Genomic DNA, 15,724 nt, shown 5'->3' with positions numbered 1-15,724 from the left:
GAGGTGGATGGACCTAGAGTCTGTCATACAGAGTGCAGTCAGAAAAAGAAAAACAAATACCATATGCTAACACATGTATATGGAATCTAAAAAAGAAAAATGGTTCTAAAGAATCTAGGGCCAGGACAGGAATAAAGATGCAGACGTAGAGAATGGACTTGAGGGCACAGGGAGGGGGAAGGGTAAGCTGGGACGAGGTAAGAGAGTAGCATGGACATATATACACTACCAAATGTAAAATAAATAGCTAGTGGGAAGCAGCCGCATAGCACAGGGAGATCAGCTCCATGCTTTGTGACTACCTAGAGGGGTGGGATAGGGAGTGTGGGAGGAAGATGCAAGAGGGAGGGGACATGGGGACATATGTATACGTATAGCTGATTCACTTTCTTATACAGCAGAAACTAACACAACATTGTAAAGCAATTATACTCCAATAAAGATGTTAAAAAAAAAAAGAAAGAAAGAAAAGAAAAGAAAAGAACACACAAAGAAAATAAAGTGTCCCACCAGATCCTATCCTATAACCACCTAGGTCCCCATAGGCAATCTCTCATCAATTTCTGTGCATCATTCTCAATGAGATACTCTTCTTATACTTGTGCGTATATATCTGAAGCACAGCTAAAACTAACACTGAAAAGAGATACCTCAAAAGGAGTATAGCCTTGGGACATTATAAACTGAAACTTTATAATAATAAACAAGGGACGCAACTGCTAGAAAAATATTATCTCCCTGAAATGTGCTATTCTCCACATTCCATTTACTACATTTCACCCTTATTAACTTTCCACTAGTACATCCCACAGGTCTCAACATTTCATTTTACAGCAACATCTTCTAAGACTCCCTGAGTTTGCAAAGTATCACAGACTTAGATCACAAAGGTGGACAATGAAAAGACAACTTCTGGAAAAAGTCAAATTCTCCTGTAGCCAATCTGAGCTACTTACAAAGTAGATGGAACTTTTCTACTAAGATTTAGCATTGTACTGTTCCAATTACTGGCTTTTCTGCTTAGGTAAAACAGATCAAAATCTGATTTTTCTCTCCCTCATTAGACTGTGACATTTTTGTTAATATCTTTTGGCAATAAAGAAAATAAATTTCTCATTTGGAGTTAAGATATTAACTGCAATTTTGTCACTTACAATCTACTAGGCAACAAGTACATGAGTCTCTGTGATATAACTAAGGAGACAAAAATCTCTCAGAATCATAGATGATCTTATATCTCTACTTTCTAAGCCCGGTGGTTCCCAACCATCAGTAACTTACCAACTTCCTGCTTTTTTTTTCCATACTCACACACTACGTTTACACTCAGCTATACTCAATCTTTTCTTTAACTCAATTTTTAAAAATCTTAAGTGTATTTTAAAAGGAAATTTTACATTACTATTTTATTTTATTTATTTATTTTTTGGCCATGCAGCTTGAGGGATCTTAATTCCGCAACCAGGGATTGAACTCAAGACCCTGGGTTTGAAAGTGCTGAGTCCTAACCACTGGACCACTAGGGAATACCCTTACATTACTTTTTAAACCATGGACTTAATGTACATATATAAAGACACGTAACAAAAACATAACATACAAAAAACCCTCATCTGCAAACCACCTAAAGTCAAGTCACATCCCACTCGTGGAAAGTGTCCCAATTTGGGGACACAATGATTCAAGCCTGACTTTCTTATTTTCTATATTAGAACACTGGGATGCAAAGAAGTAGCCCAGGAAGTCACAGAAACAACCTGGGTCAAATTGACTGTGGTTGTAAAGATTTATATAATTCTCCAATTACCAAAAAAAATGTTGGGTTGTTTGTTGCTTATGTGGACCTAGTTCAAGGCTTTTATACAGTCACCCTGTTTCAGTTCTCTTTTCAAGCAACTATACTTAAAGAATGGGTGTATTAGAAAATCACAGTGTAGTAACCCAGGATTAATTTTAATTTTTAAAGAAAAATCACTGAAAACTTGGAAAAATACAAATTAACGAATTTTAAAATAAGGTTATCAATCCACAGAAAACAAGTTTCAACACAAGAAGGGAGGACAGTAACAGCTAAACTTTGTAATCATAAAATAAGGCAGCCCTATCAGACAGGAAGGGATAGAAAACACAATTTCCTTTTGGAAAAACCCAGCAAAACCAACTCACGAGTGCTTGAAACCAAATAGATAGCAGGTCCCACACACAATTTAATTACAGGGCAAGAGACTACTAGGTACATCTAAATCGCTCTAATTGTTTCTGAATCTATCTTCCTAAGGGTTTTTCCTCTGGGATCTCAGACACTGAAACAAATGTTTTTCATTTAGGGAGAGAAAACATTTAAAATCCTTCAGTTAAAGTCTCTCAGTGGGGTGAGAGGCCTGTAAACAACTGGTTCTATATTTGGGAACAAGGGCCCTAAAGCTTTTATCTTCTGCAACTAAAAGACGCCACCACTTTTGAAAGCATCCTCCTCCCTCGAGAATGCCCCTTGCTCTAAAGTTGTAGAACGCACCCGAGGGTTTTCTTCTAAATACCATATAAGCGGAACTCCTCCTGCAGACGAAGGTCAGAGGCTTGTCGGAACGGGAATCCGAGCTTTCCCCATTTCCCAGCTCCTGGAATGAAATCTAGGAGCATCTCCGGGCATCCACACCTGCGAGCAAGGATGCTTACACATCGCCCGACCAGGGGCCTCGCCAAGGTACCTGGGCTTCCAACAAGGCCTTTCTTTTCGAACACGTTCTTTTCCACAAAGTAAAGACAAAACAAACCAAAAACTACTTTTAAAAAGGCAGGCATCGGGTTCAAGGTCATACTAAGAGGTACCAGGACCCTGGCTGAGAAGGATGAGAGAAGACTACCAGCCAAACCGCGGTTGAAGGTCTCAGTACGTCCTAAGGAGGTGGAAAGCCCAGGGTTGAAGACGAGAGGCTCTGGGGTCGGGCCTCCGGTCAGGACCACACCACGAACGGGCCGGAGCCGCAGCGGGTCCCTCCATCGACGGAGGGTCAGGGCCGCGGCGCTAGGCCCGGCAGCCGGCTCGGGCCGCGGGTCTCGGGTCGGGAAGACGTCAGTACTCACCCCTGGGCCCGCTGAAGGTCCCTGCCGAGGACCGCCGCCCGCCGGCTCCCGGGGCGCTCGGGTGGGCGCTGTCAGAGGCCGTTGGCCGAGCGCACGGAAGCGCCCTGGCAAATCACGGGCCAGAGAGGCCCGCAGCGGGCGGGGAAAGACGCGAGAACTTCCGGGATTGGCCCCTCCCAGGAGCCGTAGTTGAGGCAGGTTTGTGGTCATGTGACGCAAGGAAGGGCGGACGTACGGCCCACGCATAGGAGCGGGGGCAGTACGACGTCGATGAGGCGGCATCTTTGTTATGGGCAAGGTGCGCCAACCGCTTCTCCTATTTACAAGGTAAACCTTCAGTAGCTAGTTAAATAACTAGTTTTCAGGACTGTCTGCATCAGAATCAGGACTGGTGTGAGGCCTAAGAATCTGCATATTTCGCCAGTTCTGCAAGTGATTCTTAAACACTATAGTACAATTTTGACGACTTTTCAAGCCCTCTATGTCTTCCTTAAACAGTGACCCCTGCCCTGACCGGCTCCACTGATCCTTAAAGATGAGAATCACGGAAAAGGAGAAGTTAGGTTTCACAGTAGTTAGCAGCCTTGTTTAACTTCCAAGAATTGTCTGCATCTAACCACTTAACCACCGACTTTCCGGGGGAAAGTCAGTACCATGCTCATCAACGATGGGAGGGACAAGCCAATTCAGGGAATACTTTGTGTGCCTCGACGTTAACAAACAGCCAAAGACATACACATGAGTAGGTACTTCTCTAGAGTCTAAAGATACTCCAGAGATGTTACCATTCTTTAAACCCATTTAGGAAGTCCTCTGAGAATTTCGTTCTTGGGCCCCTTCTTAATAGTGACAACTCATCCTTTAAGAATAGATTGATTTTAGGAGTGATCAGCCATTACCAAGCCAAACTTTCGGGGAGAATTTAGAGACCAAGCTGAATAAGCCCACTATGACCAAAATCTTTAGAAGTAAGGGTCTTCCTGCTCCACTAGTGTTAATATCTTTCTTCATCTTAATTACTTGCAGTTTGGTTTTTACTCCTGTCCAATCGAATTCACTTTCAAATGAGGTTGTGATCCAGTTACCAAATCCAAAGTCTTCTCCCTTAATCTTGATAAACCATAATCTTCCTGCATCAGTTGATTCTGTTAAGTTAAATTAGACAAGAGTGTAGTATCAATACATGAAAGCACCTACCAGTTACACCTAACTGGTAGTAAATTCTAAAAGAAAAAAAAAAAAAAGCCTCTTTCTCTCCCTTACCTGGAAACTCTGCTCCCTTTTTTTAAAAAATAAATTTAGTTATTTAACTTACTTATTATTTTTGGCTGCGTTGGGTCTTCATTGCTGTGCGTGGGCTTTCTCTAGTTTTGGTGAGCAGGGGCTACTCTTCGTTGCTGTGCGCGGGCTTCTCATTGCAGTGGCTTCTCTTGTTGTGGAGCACGGGCTCTAGGTGCATGGGCTTCAGTAGTTGTGGCGTGTGGGCTTCAGTAGCTGTGGTGCTCGGACTTCAGCAGTTTTGGCTCACAGGCTGTAGAGCGCAGGCTCAGTAGTTGTGGCACACGGGCTTAGTTGCTCCACGGCACGTGGGATCTTTCTGGACCAGGGCTCGAACCCATGTCCCCTGAATTAGCAGGCAGATTCTTAAGCACTGCGCCACCAGGGAAGCCCCGCTCCCTTGTTTTTTGTAATTAAGCTTCATGCTGGGTGTTCTGTCTCTTCCGTCATTAATGTGGGCATTCCTGTTTATGATTCAATCCATCATTGACTGTCTTTTCACCCACAATTGCCTCAAATCTTTTGTGGGAAAAGTGGTATTTAAATCTAAATAAAATTAACAGACCATTTTGTCTCATCCTGTTACACTAGTTCTAGCCATTTCTTCATAAGTGTCCCATTGGAGCTTTGATCCCAATGGGGTTTCCAACTCAAATTTTCTCCCTCTTCCTAATCCAGATAACTTCTGAATTTCCTTGTTCAGTCGATGGCAAGATATTTTTTCCAGTCACCAAGGTTCAAGATTCTGAAATCACCTTTCACTGTCCTCCATCCTTTATATTCTCCCACCTCGAGGCTAACTGTCCACTTTCTCTGTTATTTCTCTTCCCGCTACGAGACCATTACCAATCATCTGGACTGTTACCCTTTTAAGTGGCCTCCCCATTTCCAATATTTTTCTTTCTCTAATTATTCCTGGATATTGGATCCACAAAGAACCTATTTTTACAATTTGTGACAAAGACATCCCAAATTTGAAGCCCCAAATACGAAAAGAAATTGATGACTTACAGTTCTCCACAAATTCAAATGTCCATACAGCAGTACAGTAATTTTTAAAAACACTTGAAACTGGGAGGATAGTATATGAAATATTGGATCTTCCATGTTACCATTTGTATGATCATTCTACTCTTTGGCTCAAAATCTTCAGTGGGTCTCTAATGCCAACCAAAGATGTGCAAGTTCACCTTGGTGTTCTAAACCCTAATATGGCCCTCACCTCCTGCTATGCCACTTTATTTACCACTCCCTGTGTGTTTTTGTGTGTGTATATGATATATATGTATATATTCCATATATTCTTGACCATTAATTGTTCTCTGAGATTGCTTTATGCTTTCCTAAGTACTTACTTTTATCTATGCTATTTCTGCCACCTAGAATGCCATACTGCCTCTGATCACCTTCTGTTTCTTGAAATCCTAACTGCCCTTAAAGGACCACCTAAAATGTCCTCTCTCTTATGATTTCCTGAGGCCTCCAACTTTTGAACCACTGTTTGTTGACTCTTACAGTACTTGTCATATTCTGTTCAGTATTATAATTATCTATGTATTTGCTTTATTTTCCCTTACCAGATGATAAGTTCCATGTTTGAGACCAAGGTCTTTATCTCACTCATCTCTCTATCTTCATGGAGCAGCCATATTGAGCATGTTGTAGGTCTTGGGTTTAAAGTAATGAGATCTATTTCCCTGTTTGACTGATAAATTGGAATTAAAGCTAATTCCAAAGCAATAGTTCTAAAAAGGTTTTGAGCAGTGTTAACATTTTTAGAAACACCATAGAGCCTCCAAAAACCTAGAGAGGGTCATATTTATCTGAACGTTTAAGTTGAGCCTGGTTATTCAAAATCAGTTACGTTTCCTCCTGTGTTTGGTTGTCTCTTAGTTTCCAGTAAGCAGAGCTGGGATTAGGGTGAGGTGAATTAGGCACTCTTAGTGTTCCGCAAGTGCCCTGTCAGTAAGTTGCAAAGAATCCCTTAGAGACTGATCAAGATTTTTCTTTTTAAACAGGCTTATAAGTAGAGAGAATGAACTCAAACACAGCACTCATTGTTCTACTTGTCAGCAGTAAAAATAAGTTCATTAAAATAGATGAGTATATTTTTTGACTCAAAATGTTTTCAAATTAGATTTTTTGTGCCAATTATGAGAGTGTTTCTAAATATTTATTTGAGCAACAATTTTCTTGGCTTTCTTAGAATTATTACCCAGCATCACTATTCATTCTTTCTGTTTTTTCCTTTGATTATATCTTTATTGTCACTTAACATGGCCCCAAAATTTCTTACCTATGAGAGTTAAGATTTTGTGTATTAAAGGCATTCATCTTTACCAATTTTCTACCTTTGAAATTTTATAAATATTTTTCCTTGAATAAGGAGTATTTGCATTATAAACGGGAAACATTTATCAAAATATATGACCCATAACTTCTGTAATCTGTATGTTTTCCTATTGATTTGTAAAAACTTAAATATCTCAATAGGAAATGATAAAGATATGATTAGGCCTTTCACAGTTAAAAAAAAAACCCACAAAAAACCATGCATTAATTAAATATACTAAATTAAAAAACCCAGATACTAATTTAAAGTGATAAATATTCAGCCTCACTGGTAATGAGCAAAATGTAAATTAAAATGAGACAGGCAAAATTACAAAAGAATATCCAGTATTGATAAAATTATAAGGAGATGGGTGTTTTCATTACATTGTGTTGATGCAACTGGAAATTCTAGCAATGTTCCTGGAGAACATTTATATATATATGTACATATATATATATACATGTACATATATATATATATATATACATGTATATATATATATGTACATATATATATGTGTATCCCTCTCTCTCTCTCTCTTTCTCTCAAAGGCCTAAGATTTCAAGTCCTTTGATTCTGCAGTTTTCCTCCTAGAGATTTATCCTGAGTAAATAATTGGACAAATGTAAGATAAAATGTGTATAATATGTCCATAATAAAACTAAAATAAATGTCCATCAATTCATTGATTTATGTAGGAAATTCATGTAAATAATGATTAGTTCTTATCTATTGATGTGAAAATATGTCCACAGTGTATTAAGTTTGATTAAAAAATTTAGTTTCAAGACAGCATGCTTTTTATTCCATTTTTGTTTAAAAATATATTTACAAGAAAAAAGTCTGGAAGGATAATAACTTAATTTTCTTGAGTGGGGGTGAGGGTTAGATCATGGCAATTTTTATATTCTTCTTCATAATTGCTGTTGTTTTTACAGTGAACATATACTGTTTTTGCAATCCAAAAAATTTTGTTTACATTTTGAAAAAAATAAGACCAGATATAATTTTTTCAATTTTATTCTTAGACAATACAATAAAATAATATTTAAGCTGTAATTACAGAAGTATTAGTACATTACAACATTGTAATTTTGTCAAGATATAATATAAAATATTCAATATATTTCATCTGGTTATAGACTAAATATTAAATTAAGTTTAGTAGCAGTAAGTTACATTGGATGCATAGAAAAATCTTTGTAAGTTAAATTAGCAATAAAATTCAAATTTAGAATTATTGTAATACTTTTATAAATAAGTTACTTAATAACGTTTATCTTGCAAAAAGACCTCTGAGAAATCCACTATTTCAGCACACTGTGAAATTCCAAAGTTGAAGCCCGAAATTTAAAAGAAACAAGTTATTTACATTTATCTACAAAGTTAAATCTTCATAACCTTATAAACTACTGATAGGTATCTGGAAAGGAATACACATGAACTATGTTTTAATGCTCAGTCTTAGAAGTGGGACTGAGCAACTGTTAATATGGTTTCATTGGAATTTAAGGTTTTAGCATCACTTGTCTTCCTCAGAAGTTAAATACTGATAAGAGGGCAAGAAAAGATGGAGGCCTGGGGACAAGCAGAGGCCAGTCATTTGGCATTAGCACCAGTATAGGGCATTTACTTATTAGTAAAATTAGATGATCTTAAAGTCATTTGTGATTTTGGACTTTAAATAGAGGCATGGATGGAGCAATAGTAGCCAGCTGTACCTGGTAACTGTCTGTAGAACTGTTTCTGAAGTGTTTGCCTAGAGCAGTTCTTCCCAATCAGAAATCACCTGGAGGGTTTGTTAAAACACAGATTTCTGGGCCTTACCCCCAGACTTTCTGATTCTAAAGGTCTAGGGTGAGCCCTTGAATTTGCACTTATGGCAAGTACCCAGATACTGCTGATGCTGCTGGTCTAGAGATCACATTTTGAGAATTGCTGACCTACACAGGGTTTGTGGAGATCAGCTAGCCCTATGCCGTGATAGTACAATTAAGAGAGTAGGATATTTTTAGAGCAAAAGAAGTCTTAGTATAAGATGAGTCTAAAAAAAATGAGTCTAAGTAAATAATCTAAGTAAAATGCACTTCTCAGTTTAAATGTAAAAATGGCTTGACAGTAGTCACATGAGCAGTGAAGGATGTCAATCATGGTCACAGTCTGTGCTGTCCTCTGGGGTCACATCTTCACTTACAGAGTAACTGAGGCTGAAGCAATAACCTGAATTTAAATATCAGCACCACCAACTCCACCTAGGTGGATCAGGAAGAATATTTGACATACAACTGCCAAATTATACAGTTTGTACATTAAGATTTTTACACAATGGACTCTTTCAATGGTTTGTAAGAATATATAATATCAAAAACATGTTTTTACAAAGGAAGAATTAGATAGTTAACAAGGGAATAAATCTCTGAACACCCAGTTTAAATGGAATATTTAGAGCAAAGGAAAAATATTCTGAGCCTGATTAGCTAACAATTGACTTAAGTTCTTCTGTGGATTGCTGAACTACTATTTTATAAGGTATGCACCAAGATTTATAGGGATAGGGATAAAGTGCACATCTAGGAAGTAGTGTCCTTGTTATTTGTGTGGATGTAATTAATTCACTAGGGTAAAAATTGTATCTATTTGAATATAAGCAAGCTATATTGCTGCAGTGAAATGAATTCAATGGACAAACAAAAATATCTTTTAAAAAATGTAAACCAAAAAAAGACAGTATTTCCAAGGTTATTATGATTCCACTCAGAGCAACCCCCTTTTGGCCATAGTCTTGGGTATGTTTGAAAAAGCACTAGAAAAATCCATGAACCTCAGTTCAATTCCGGTTCCCTTAGGCCTTAGGTTACTCACCAGGTTTGAAAGTCCAGTTTATTCATGATGGTCTAGTATTCCACTTGTCTCCATCCCCTTCCCTACCCAGGGTCTAAAGCTTTAGGAAGCGGGTGGTTGGGCAATCTAAAACAGATTTAGCCTCCCTGAGTCTCAAAGACTGGAATAGAAGGGGAGCAAATCCTGGGAATCCAGTAGACCAAATAGCTCTTAACTTGTAGCATCAAACTTTATACAGTCACCAATTTACTTAGTGCATTGGATACAAATGGAATACAATTTCAGTGATATTTTGTGAAAAGCCTACTGCCTTGAGTTAGGGAACTTTGACACAGTACAGGTTTAGAGAGCAGTATCACAGAACTAACTTAAAAGAATGCTTTGTTGTGTGGGGAAACAAATAGAAACTTTGTACTAAGCCATCATAGGGCGATATTGTTCAGTTAGAGAAAAATACTTAAATAACTGCATGTTCTTTATCATTACTTGGTTATTTAGGATGAAAAGTCACAGTTCTATTTTTTCTTTATTTCTTCAATGTCTCCTCTTCATGCACACCTGACAGCGACTTATTATCTTTTCTAACTCCCCAGCTTTCACAGTTGATGGAATAGGTTTCCTGAAATAAAAAACAAAATAAAACCAAAAAAAAAAAGCCCACAAAAAGTTTCATCAATTTATAGATAAAAGGGAAATACTTCCTGGGTTCGAATTTTATTAATGAATATTGTAGCTCATCTAAACTTTATTATAGGGAGGTATATTTCTGAAAAGGTATCTATGTCAGCATTTTAGTTGTATTTAGCAGCAACTTGCAGGTGCAAACCTACAGATCATTTTTTTCTGAAATAAAAACTACTCCTATCCTTTTAATACTCTGTATTACTCACAAGTCTTTCAATACAGTAAATTAAGATTAGCAGATCATTTAGTATTGATAGTTTCATTCAGTAGTCTATAAATTCATATATAAATATTAAATACATTTAGTGATAACAAAAAATCACTTTTTTTTTTGGTCTTTATTGGTACAGTAGCACAAACCATGGCTACTTGTTGACTCTAGACCACTTGTAAACGGATTTTATTGGCTAAACAGGCTAGACAGGATTTTATTGGCATGGGGAGATTTTTTAGATGTGAGTACATCAACACACAGGGCATGAAAATCTAACATAGGCAACCTTTGAATAGTTATGCAATTGAGTCATCAGATTAAACTTGACTTTGAATAGTTACCTGAACATTCTTTTGGGGTCTAATGAAGCCAACCAGAAACTGTAGGAATTTGAATAGTAGTTGCATGTTCCTCTTCCATGACATTCTATAAATGGACTGGCTCGGAATTCTTCTAAGCAGGAGCCGGGGGATGCCAGTGCCTGCCCAGCGCCCTCTGAACCTGCACTTGTGAACTATCATAATAAAAGTATCCAAATAAGAATTCTTTGCATACTGCTCACATTTTCAATGCTCTAAAATTTTCTTTTTTGTAATAGAAGACAGTAAGAAAAAACCCCAGAAAGGATGAATTAAACCTCTTGTGCTTCTTTACCCAAATTTACTAACACTCCAGCTACCTTCCAAGTTGAAGGATAGTCATCAAAAATAAAATAAAAGCTATTTATTTTGCCTGGAATGCTCTTTTCCCCAGGTCTGACTGGTTCTTTCTTGTCATTCAGGGGTCTGCTTAAATATAACCTCCAAAAAGATTTCCTTGACTTCATCCCTATCAGTCTCTCCCCTTATCTTGCCTTATTTCCTTCCTAGGACTGACTGTTCACCACCTGAACTCATTACTATTATTGTTATTTTGTCTTCTTGCTTATATGTCTATCACTAGGATATAAGCTCCATGAGAGCAGGAACTTTGGCTCACTGCCAGTATCCTTAGTACCTAGAATGGTCAAGGCACATAGTAGGTGTTAAATAAATATTTGTTGAATTAATGATTGAATGAATGGACATCTGTGAGTAAAGAAGGGGGAATAGCATATCATAAATGATGTTACACAGAATATGAATGACCACTAGCCACGTTTGTGCAGGTATCAGAATCACAAATGTTAATCCCTAGATTTCTTCATTTAGTACTTACATCTCGGGAATTTTTCTTTAAAAGGCTGTTTCTTTTAGTTCCCATCTTCATAGGTACTTCAAAGGGTCACAGTATAAGGCACAAAGATTTTGGAGCAGACAGGCTCAGGTTCAAATCCCAGTTTTACCACTTACTAGTTGTGAGACCCTGGGGAAATTTCTTTACTTCATTCTTACTTGTAAAACTGTAGATGATAGAAACTACCTTGCAGGGTTTTCAGAAGGCTTTTGGAGGATATATAAAACAGCTGCCACATTTTTTTAAAAAGGCATTCTAGTACCAATATGGTAGCTACTCTTCACTTAAATGTCTTACTTAGAATTTGTGGGTAGTCTCTTTCTGAGAAGTCTGTTTTTTTAAATGCTCCATTATTTACCAAAGAACAACTTACTTGAAGTAAAAAAAAGTATATTTGCAGATTTTCAAGCAAATATCCACAGCAGATTGTGCATATTGATGTCAAGCAAAATCATTCCTGGGGGCCACATCTCATCCAGCCCAATGTAAGATTCTACAGATTATCTTTACTATGAATTTACTGTTCCTTTTCTCCTTACCATGATGAAAGAAAATCCTTTCCAGAGAGAAATCCAGCCAGGAGGACATGAGGGGGTATCAGTAGTTTGGCTGTGAACAGCTATGGCAATTGCAGGACCTTCACAGACAGTGCATCTGTAACACAAAACAAAGAAGATGGCGGCATCGCCACTTTCTGCACCATGACGTGCTGCCTTACATTCCATTACAAACGAAGTGATTCAACTGCTCTCATCACAAAACGAAGGGATTGGGATTTTACCTGCTAATATAAGGCTCCAGGGCTTGGCCAGTAATTGGAGCCATGTCCACGGGCATCAGAGCTGGTGTTGACAGCCAGTATGAATAATCATTTCGAGATGCGAAATTACATACATCATTGATATTGCAGAATAAGAATGGCATTGTAGTAAATCTTTGCAGGCAGCTGCCAAGAGTTCCTAATAAAACATCAGACTGGGTGTCACTTTCAGTAACTTCAAATTATTTTGATTATCATTACTAGATAGAGGCTAATTAAAACACAACCTATGGCAAAAACTGGAGAAAGACAACACAAAAGAGTTATTTACAAAATGCGTGATTGAAAAGTTTTAATACTGATAGAAATTAAAGATCCAATAGGGAAAGCAATCCTCCTTCATTCTTCCACCTTGAACGCTTCCTGTGGCCGTTTCTCATCAGTCTAGAATTTGAGGACTAGCAGAGGTTGCTTAGAAAAATGTCTGCTTCAAAGTATTCCCAGTTCTTCATATGTATATGCTGGCCAATAAACAGACAAAGCTTTAGAAAAGATGTTACTTTGAAGATTATAAAGCAGACAGGTATTTTAGTGAAAAAGTCTTTGCGTTGCACAGGATGAACTAGATTGACATTCATGAGCCAGGCTCCTTCTAGAGCTTACATTCCGGAATGAATATTAGACAGGCCAACGTCTTATTTACTCTCTTTAAAAAGTGCTGTGAGATACTCAGGTTGTTTATACTTAACTTCAGAGGGAAGTACCCCATGCCATACAAATGTAGAGTCTGCATGTGGAACAAAGTAGCTAGAAATGAGAACGAGGGCATTACCCAGGTCCTGTCCATGGGATTGTTCATTTCCTTGTACAAAGAGAAGAGAAAACCCACTATAGAGTGGTTCTGTCCCTTCTGGACAGGAGGGAACCGCCGTGGTCTGGCTGTGCCGGGTGAAGACAAAGCCCCTCATCATTGTCCTCCTTGCAGGTAGTCCAGTGTCTCCAGGTTTCCCCTTCAAGCCTGGCAGGCCATCGGATCCAGGCGGTCCTTTAAAAAACACATTATACACATTGCAACACAAATGAAACCTCAAACTTGTTTTTCCAAAATACTAATTTAATGTTTATATATATTTATTAAGCCTCAAATACAGAAAGGAGTCCTAAAGAATAATGGTTTATAAAATGGCCAAAGGGGCTTCCCTGGTGGTGCAGTGGTTGAGAGTCTGGCTGCTGATGCAGGGGACACGGGTTCATGCCCCGGTCTGGGAAGATCCCACATGCTGTGGAGCGGCTGGGCCCATGAGCCATGGCCACTGAGCCTGCGCGTCTGGAGCCTGTGCTCCGCAACGGGAGAGGCCACAACAGTCAGAGGCCCGCATACTGCAAAAAAAAAAAAAAAAAAAAAAAAAAAAAGCCAAAGAATATTCTTAAATGCTGACTATTTTATTACAAATGCCTCTTACGATAGATATTTGTGTATATCTGATGATGAGTCTTTTGAGGTCAGGTTTTCATCTTTGTATTGCCCTGTGGTGCCTGACATCAAGATGAACTCTGTCTACTAGTGAATAATTCTCAGCACAGTTTGTGTTGTAGTAGCCTTGCTCTTGCTTTGGCTCCATTCTGTAACCCAGACTTGGTCAGTAAAGTTTTTAAATTTATGGGATTATTAATAAGAGTTTTATTTTTTACCATTTTGAAAAACACATTTTTAAGGAAAGTCGAATGATTAATAATGTTTTAAATGTTTTAAAGCACTCAGGACAATACTAAGTCATGAGTGATTATGCAGTTAATATTACAATTAATATTATTAGTTAGCATTATATTTAAAGACAAATCTCTAGTCTTTACAGTTGTATTCTAGTAGATCTGGGCATATGTCAATGAATTTGAAATCACATTTAGACTTTTCTCTTACTTTAACAAAGTCAGCAATCCTAAAAAATAAGATTTGGAGAGCTGGGTATTTTCTAGAAAGGTGCTTTTGAAACTTTTGCAGAAGGTAAGTTTTGACCCAGGCATATCAAATTGACACACATAAGTTTATGTTCAGACTAAAGTACTTAAAGAGGCCCCTTTTTGGGACACGCACATGAGTTGTTGAGTTAGTATTCAAGAATGGCAAAGTTAAAAGACAGCTTTCCTAAATAGGGATACTAAGTCGCTCTTCTATTCATATCAAGGTAATGTTTTTCCAACTATGTACTTAGGTGCTACTCTTACAAGTAGATATTATCAACTAAGTACACAGTATCCGCTTTTCTGAAAATAGAATTGGTGTTTCATTAGGCCTATGTGTCCTCAGGTTAAAAATCTGAAGTACATTTGCCCAGTTAACAGATAGGAAGAATGGTTTATTCCAGTAACTCTTGATTTTCTGTCTTCTTCCGAAAGAACATTTCGCCCCGGCTTTTAGTCTAATCTGCACAACACAAATTGAAAGATCTAGATCTAGATCTTATAGTCACAAATTTGAACAAGGCTCCTTTCCCTGTATATATATGGGTAATAGCTCTCCTTCAGTGAAGGAGAACAGCCAGCTGTTTGTTTACCTTGCTCTCCTTTACAACCTTTGTTGCCTTTTTCTCCAATTGGTCCAGGGGTTCCTGGTAGTCCGTCCTTGCCTGGTTTACCTCTTGGCCCACAGGGTCCTAGGCAAAAAAAACAACATTGTATTGAATGGATCATATAGAAAAAAAAGCAGGTTGGCCAACCATCCCAGTTTACCCAAGACTTCTACAGTTTCAGCAATAAAAGTCCTGCAAAGAGAACAGACTGGGCAAACTGGGACAGTTGGTCATCCAACATGTTACACCCTACTTCCCAGGGGGGAAAAAAATCCTGAAAAATGAACTAGGAGTATATGAAATACAGCAGTTTAAAATTGTGCTACCATTTTGATTTATGCTGCTCCAGAATTCACTATGTCCTCGTATTGATCAAAGTAATAAATCATATCCCTCTTATATCCCAGGTGATTCAGGCAAACGTAGAACAGAACAATTCCATTCAGAAGTCTATTACAATATGCTAAGACTATAAAAAAGGGTTAGTTCAATTTCCATGAACCAATATTTTGAAAATATTTCATAATATTAAGCATACATTTGCATTTACTACTACTTCCAGGTACTGTACAAACTGTTAGAAAAGTATAAATACCTGAAACTCAGGTTTATTTGGGCAATCATTTATAAATAGTCAGAACTCTAAGACTGACAGTTGTCAGAGAAGATAGACTTCATACTTTTACCTTAACCAAGAAAATCCTGAGTTTCCTAAAGTGTATTTGTTCAAGTTTATACTATAC

The 15,724-nt window shown here is 37.9% G+C and overlaps 2 protein-coding genes across 11 annotated transcripts in view; both read right to left on the bottom strand.

Annotated features, from left to right (window-relative positions):
* MFF (mitochondrial fission factor) overlaps window positions 1-3,200 on the bottom strand; it is a 38,379-nt gene extending 35,179 nt beyond the window's left edge. For 9 of the 10 annotated variants that reach the window (XM_081242718.1, XM_081242716.1, XM_081242719.1 and 6 more), the window contains exon 1: window positions 3,085-3,200. The gene's annotated coding sequence lies outside the window, so the exon portion shown is untranslated. The remainder of the gene's footprint in view (window positions 1-3,084) is intronic. The other variant, XM_081242722.1, reaches the window with a different exon arrangement.
* A 4,617-nt stretch (window positions 3,201-7,817) lies between these two features.
* Window positions 7,818-15,724, bottom strand: part of COL4A3 (collagen type IV alpha 3 chain) — a 141,824-nt gene continuing 133,917 nt past the window's right edge. The window contains exons 47-52 of the mRNA XM_081243313.1: window positions 14,967-15,065; window positions 13,244-13,456; window positions 12,433-12,610; window positions 12,191-12,305; window positions 10,778-10,950; window positions 7,818-10,157 (exon numbers count right to left, since the gene is read on the bottom strand). Coding sequence (XP_081099439.1) covers window positions 10,073-10,157; window positions 10,778-10,950; window positions 12,191-12,305; window positions 12,433-12,610; window positions 13,244-13,456; window positions 14,967-15,065 — 863 coding nt within the window. The 3' untranslated portion in view covers window positions 7,818-10,072. The remainder of the gene's footprint in view (window positions 10,158-10,777; window positions 10,951-12,190; window positions 12,306-12,432; window positions 12,611-13,243; window positions 13,457-14,966; window positions 15,066-15,724) is intronic.

Source organism: Mesoplodon bidens, assembly GCF_964165515.1.
Source record: "Mesoplodon bidens genome assembly, chromosome: 8".
In the NCBI taxonomy this organism is placed as follows: Eukaryota; Metazoa; Chordata; class Mammalia; order Artiodactyla; family Ziphiidae; genus Mesoplodon; species Mesoplodon bidens.
Note: the sequence above shows the minus strand (reverse complement) of the source record. Positions and strands in the feature narration are given on the sequence as shown.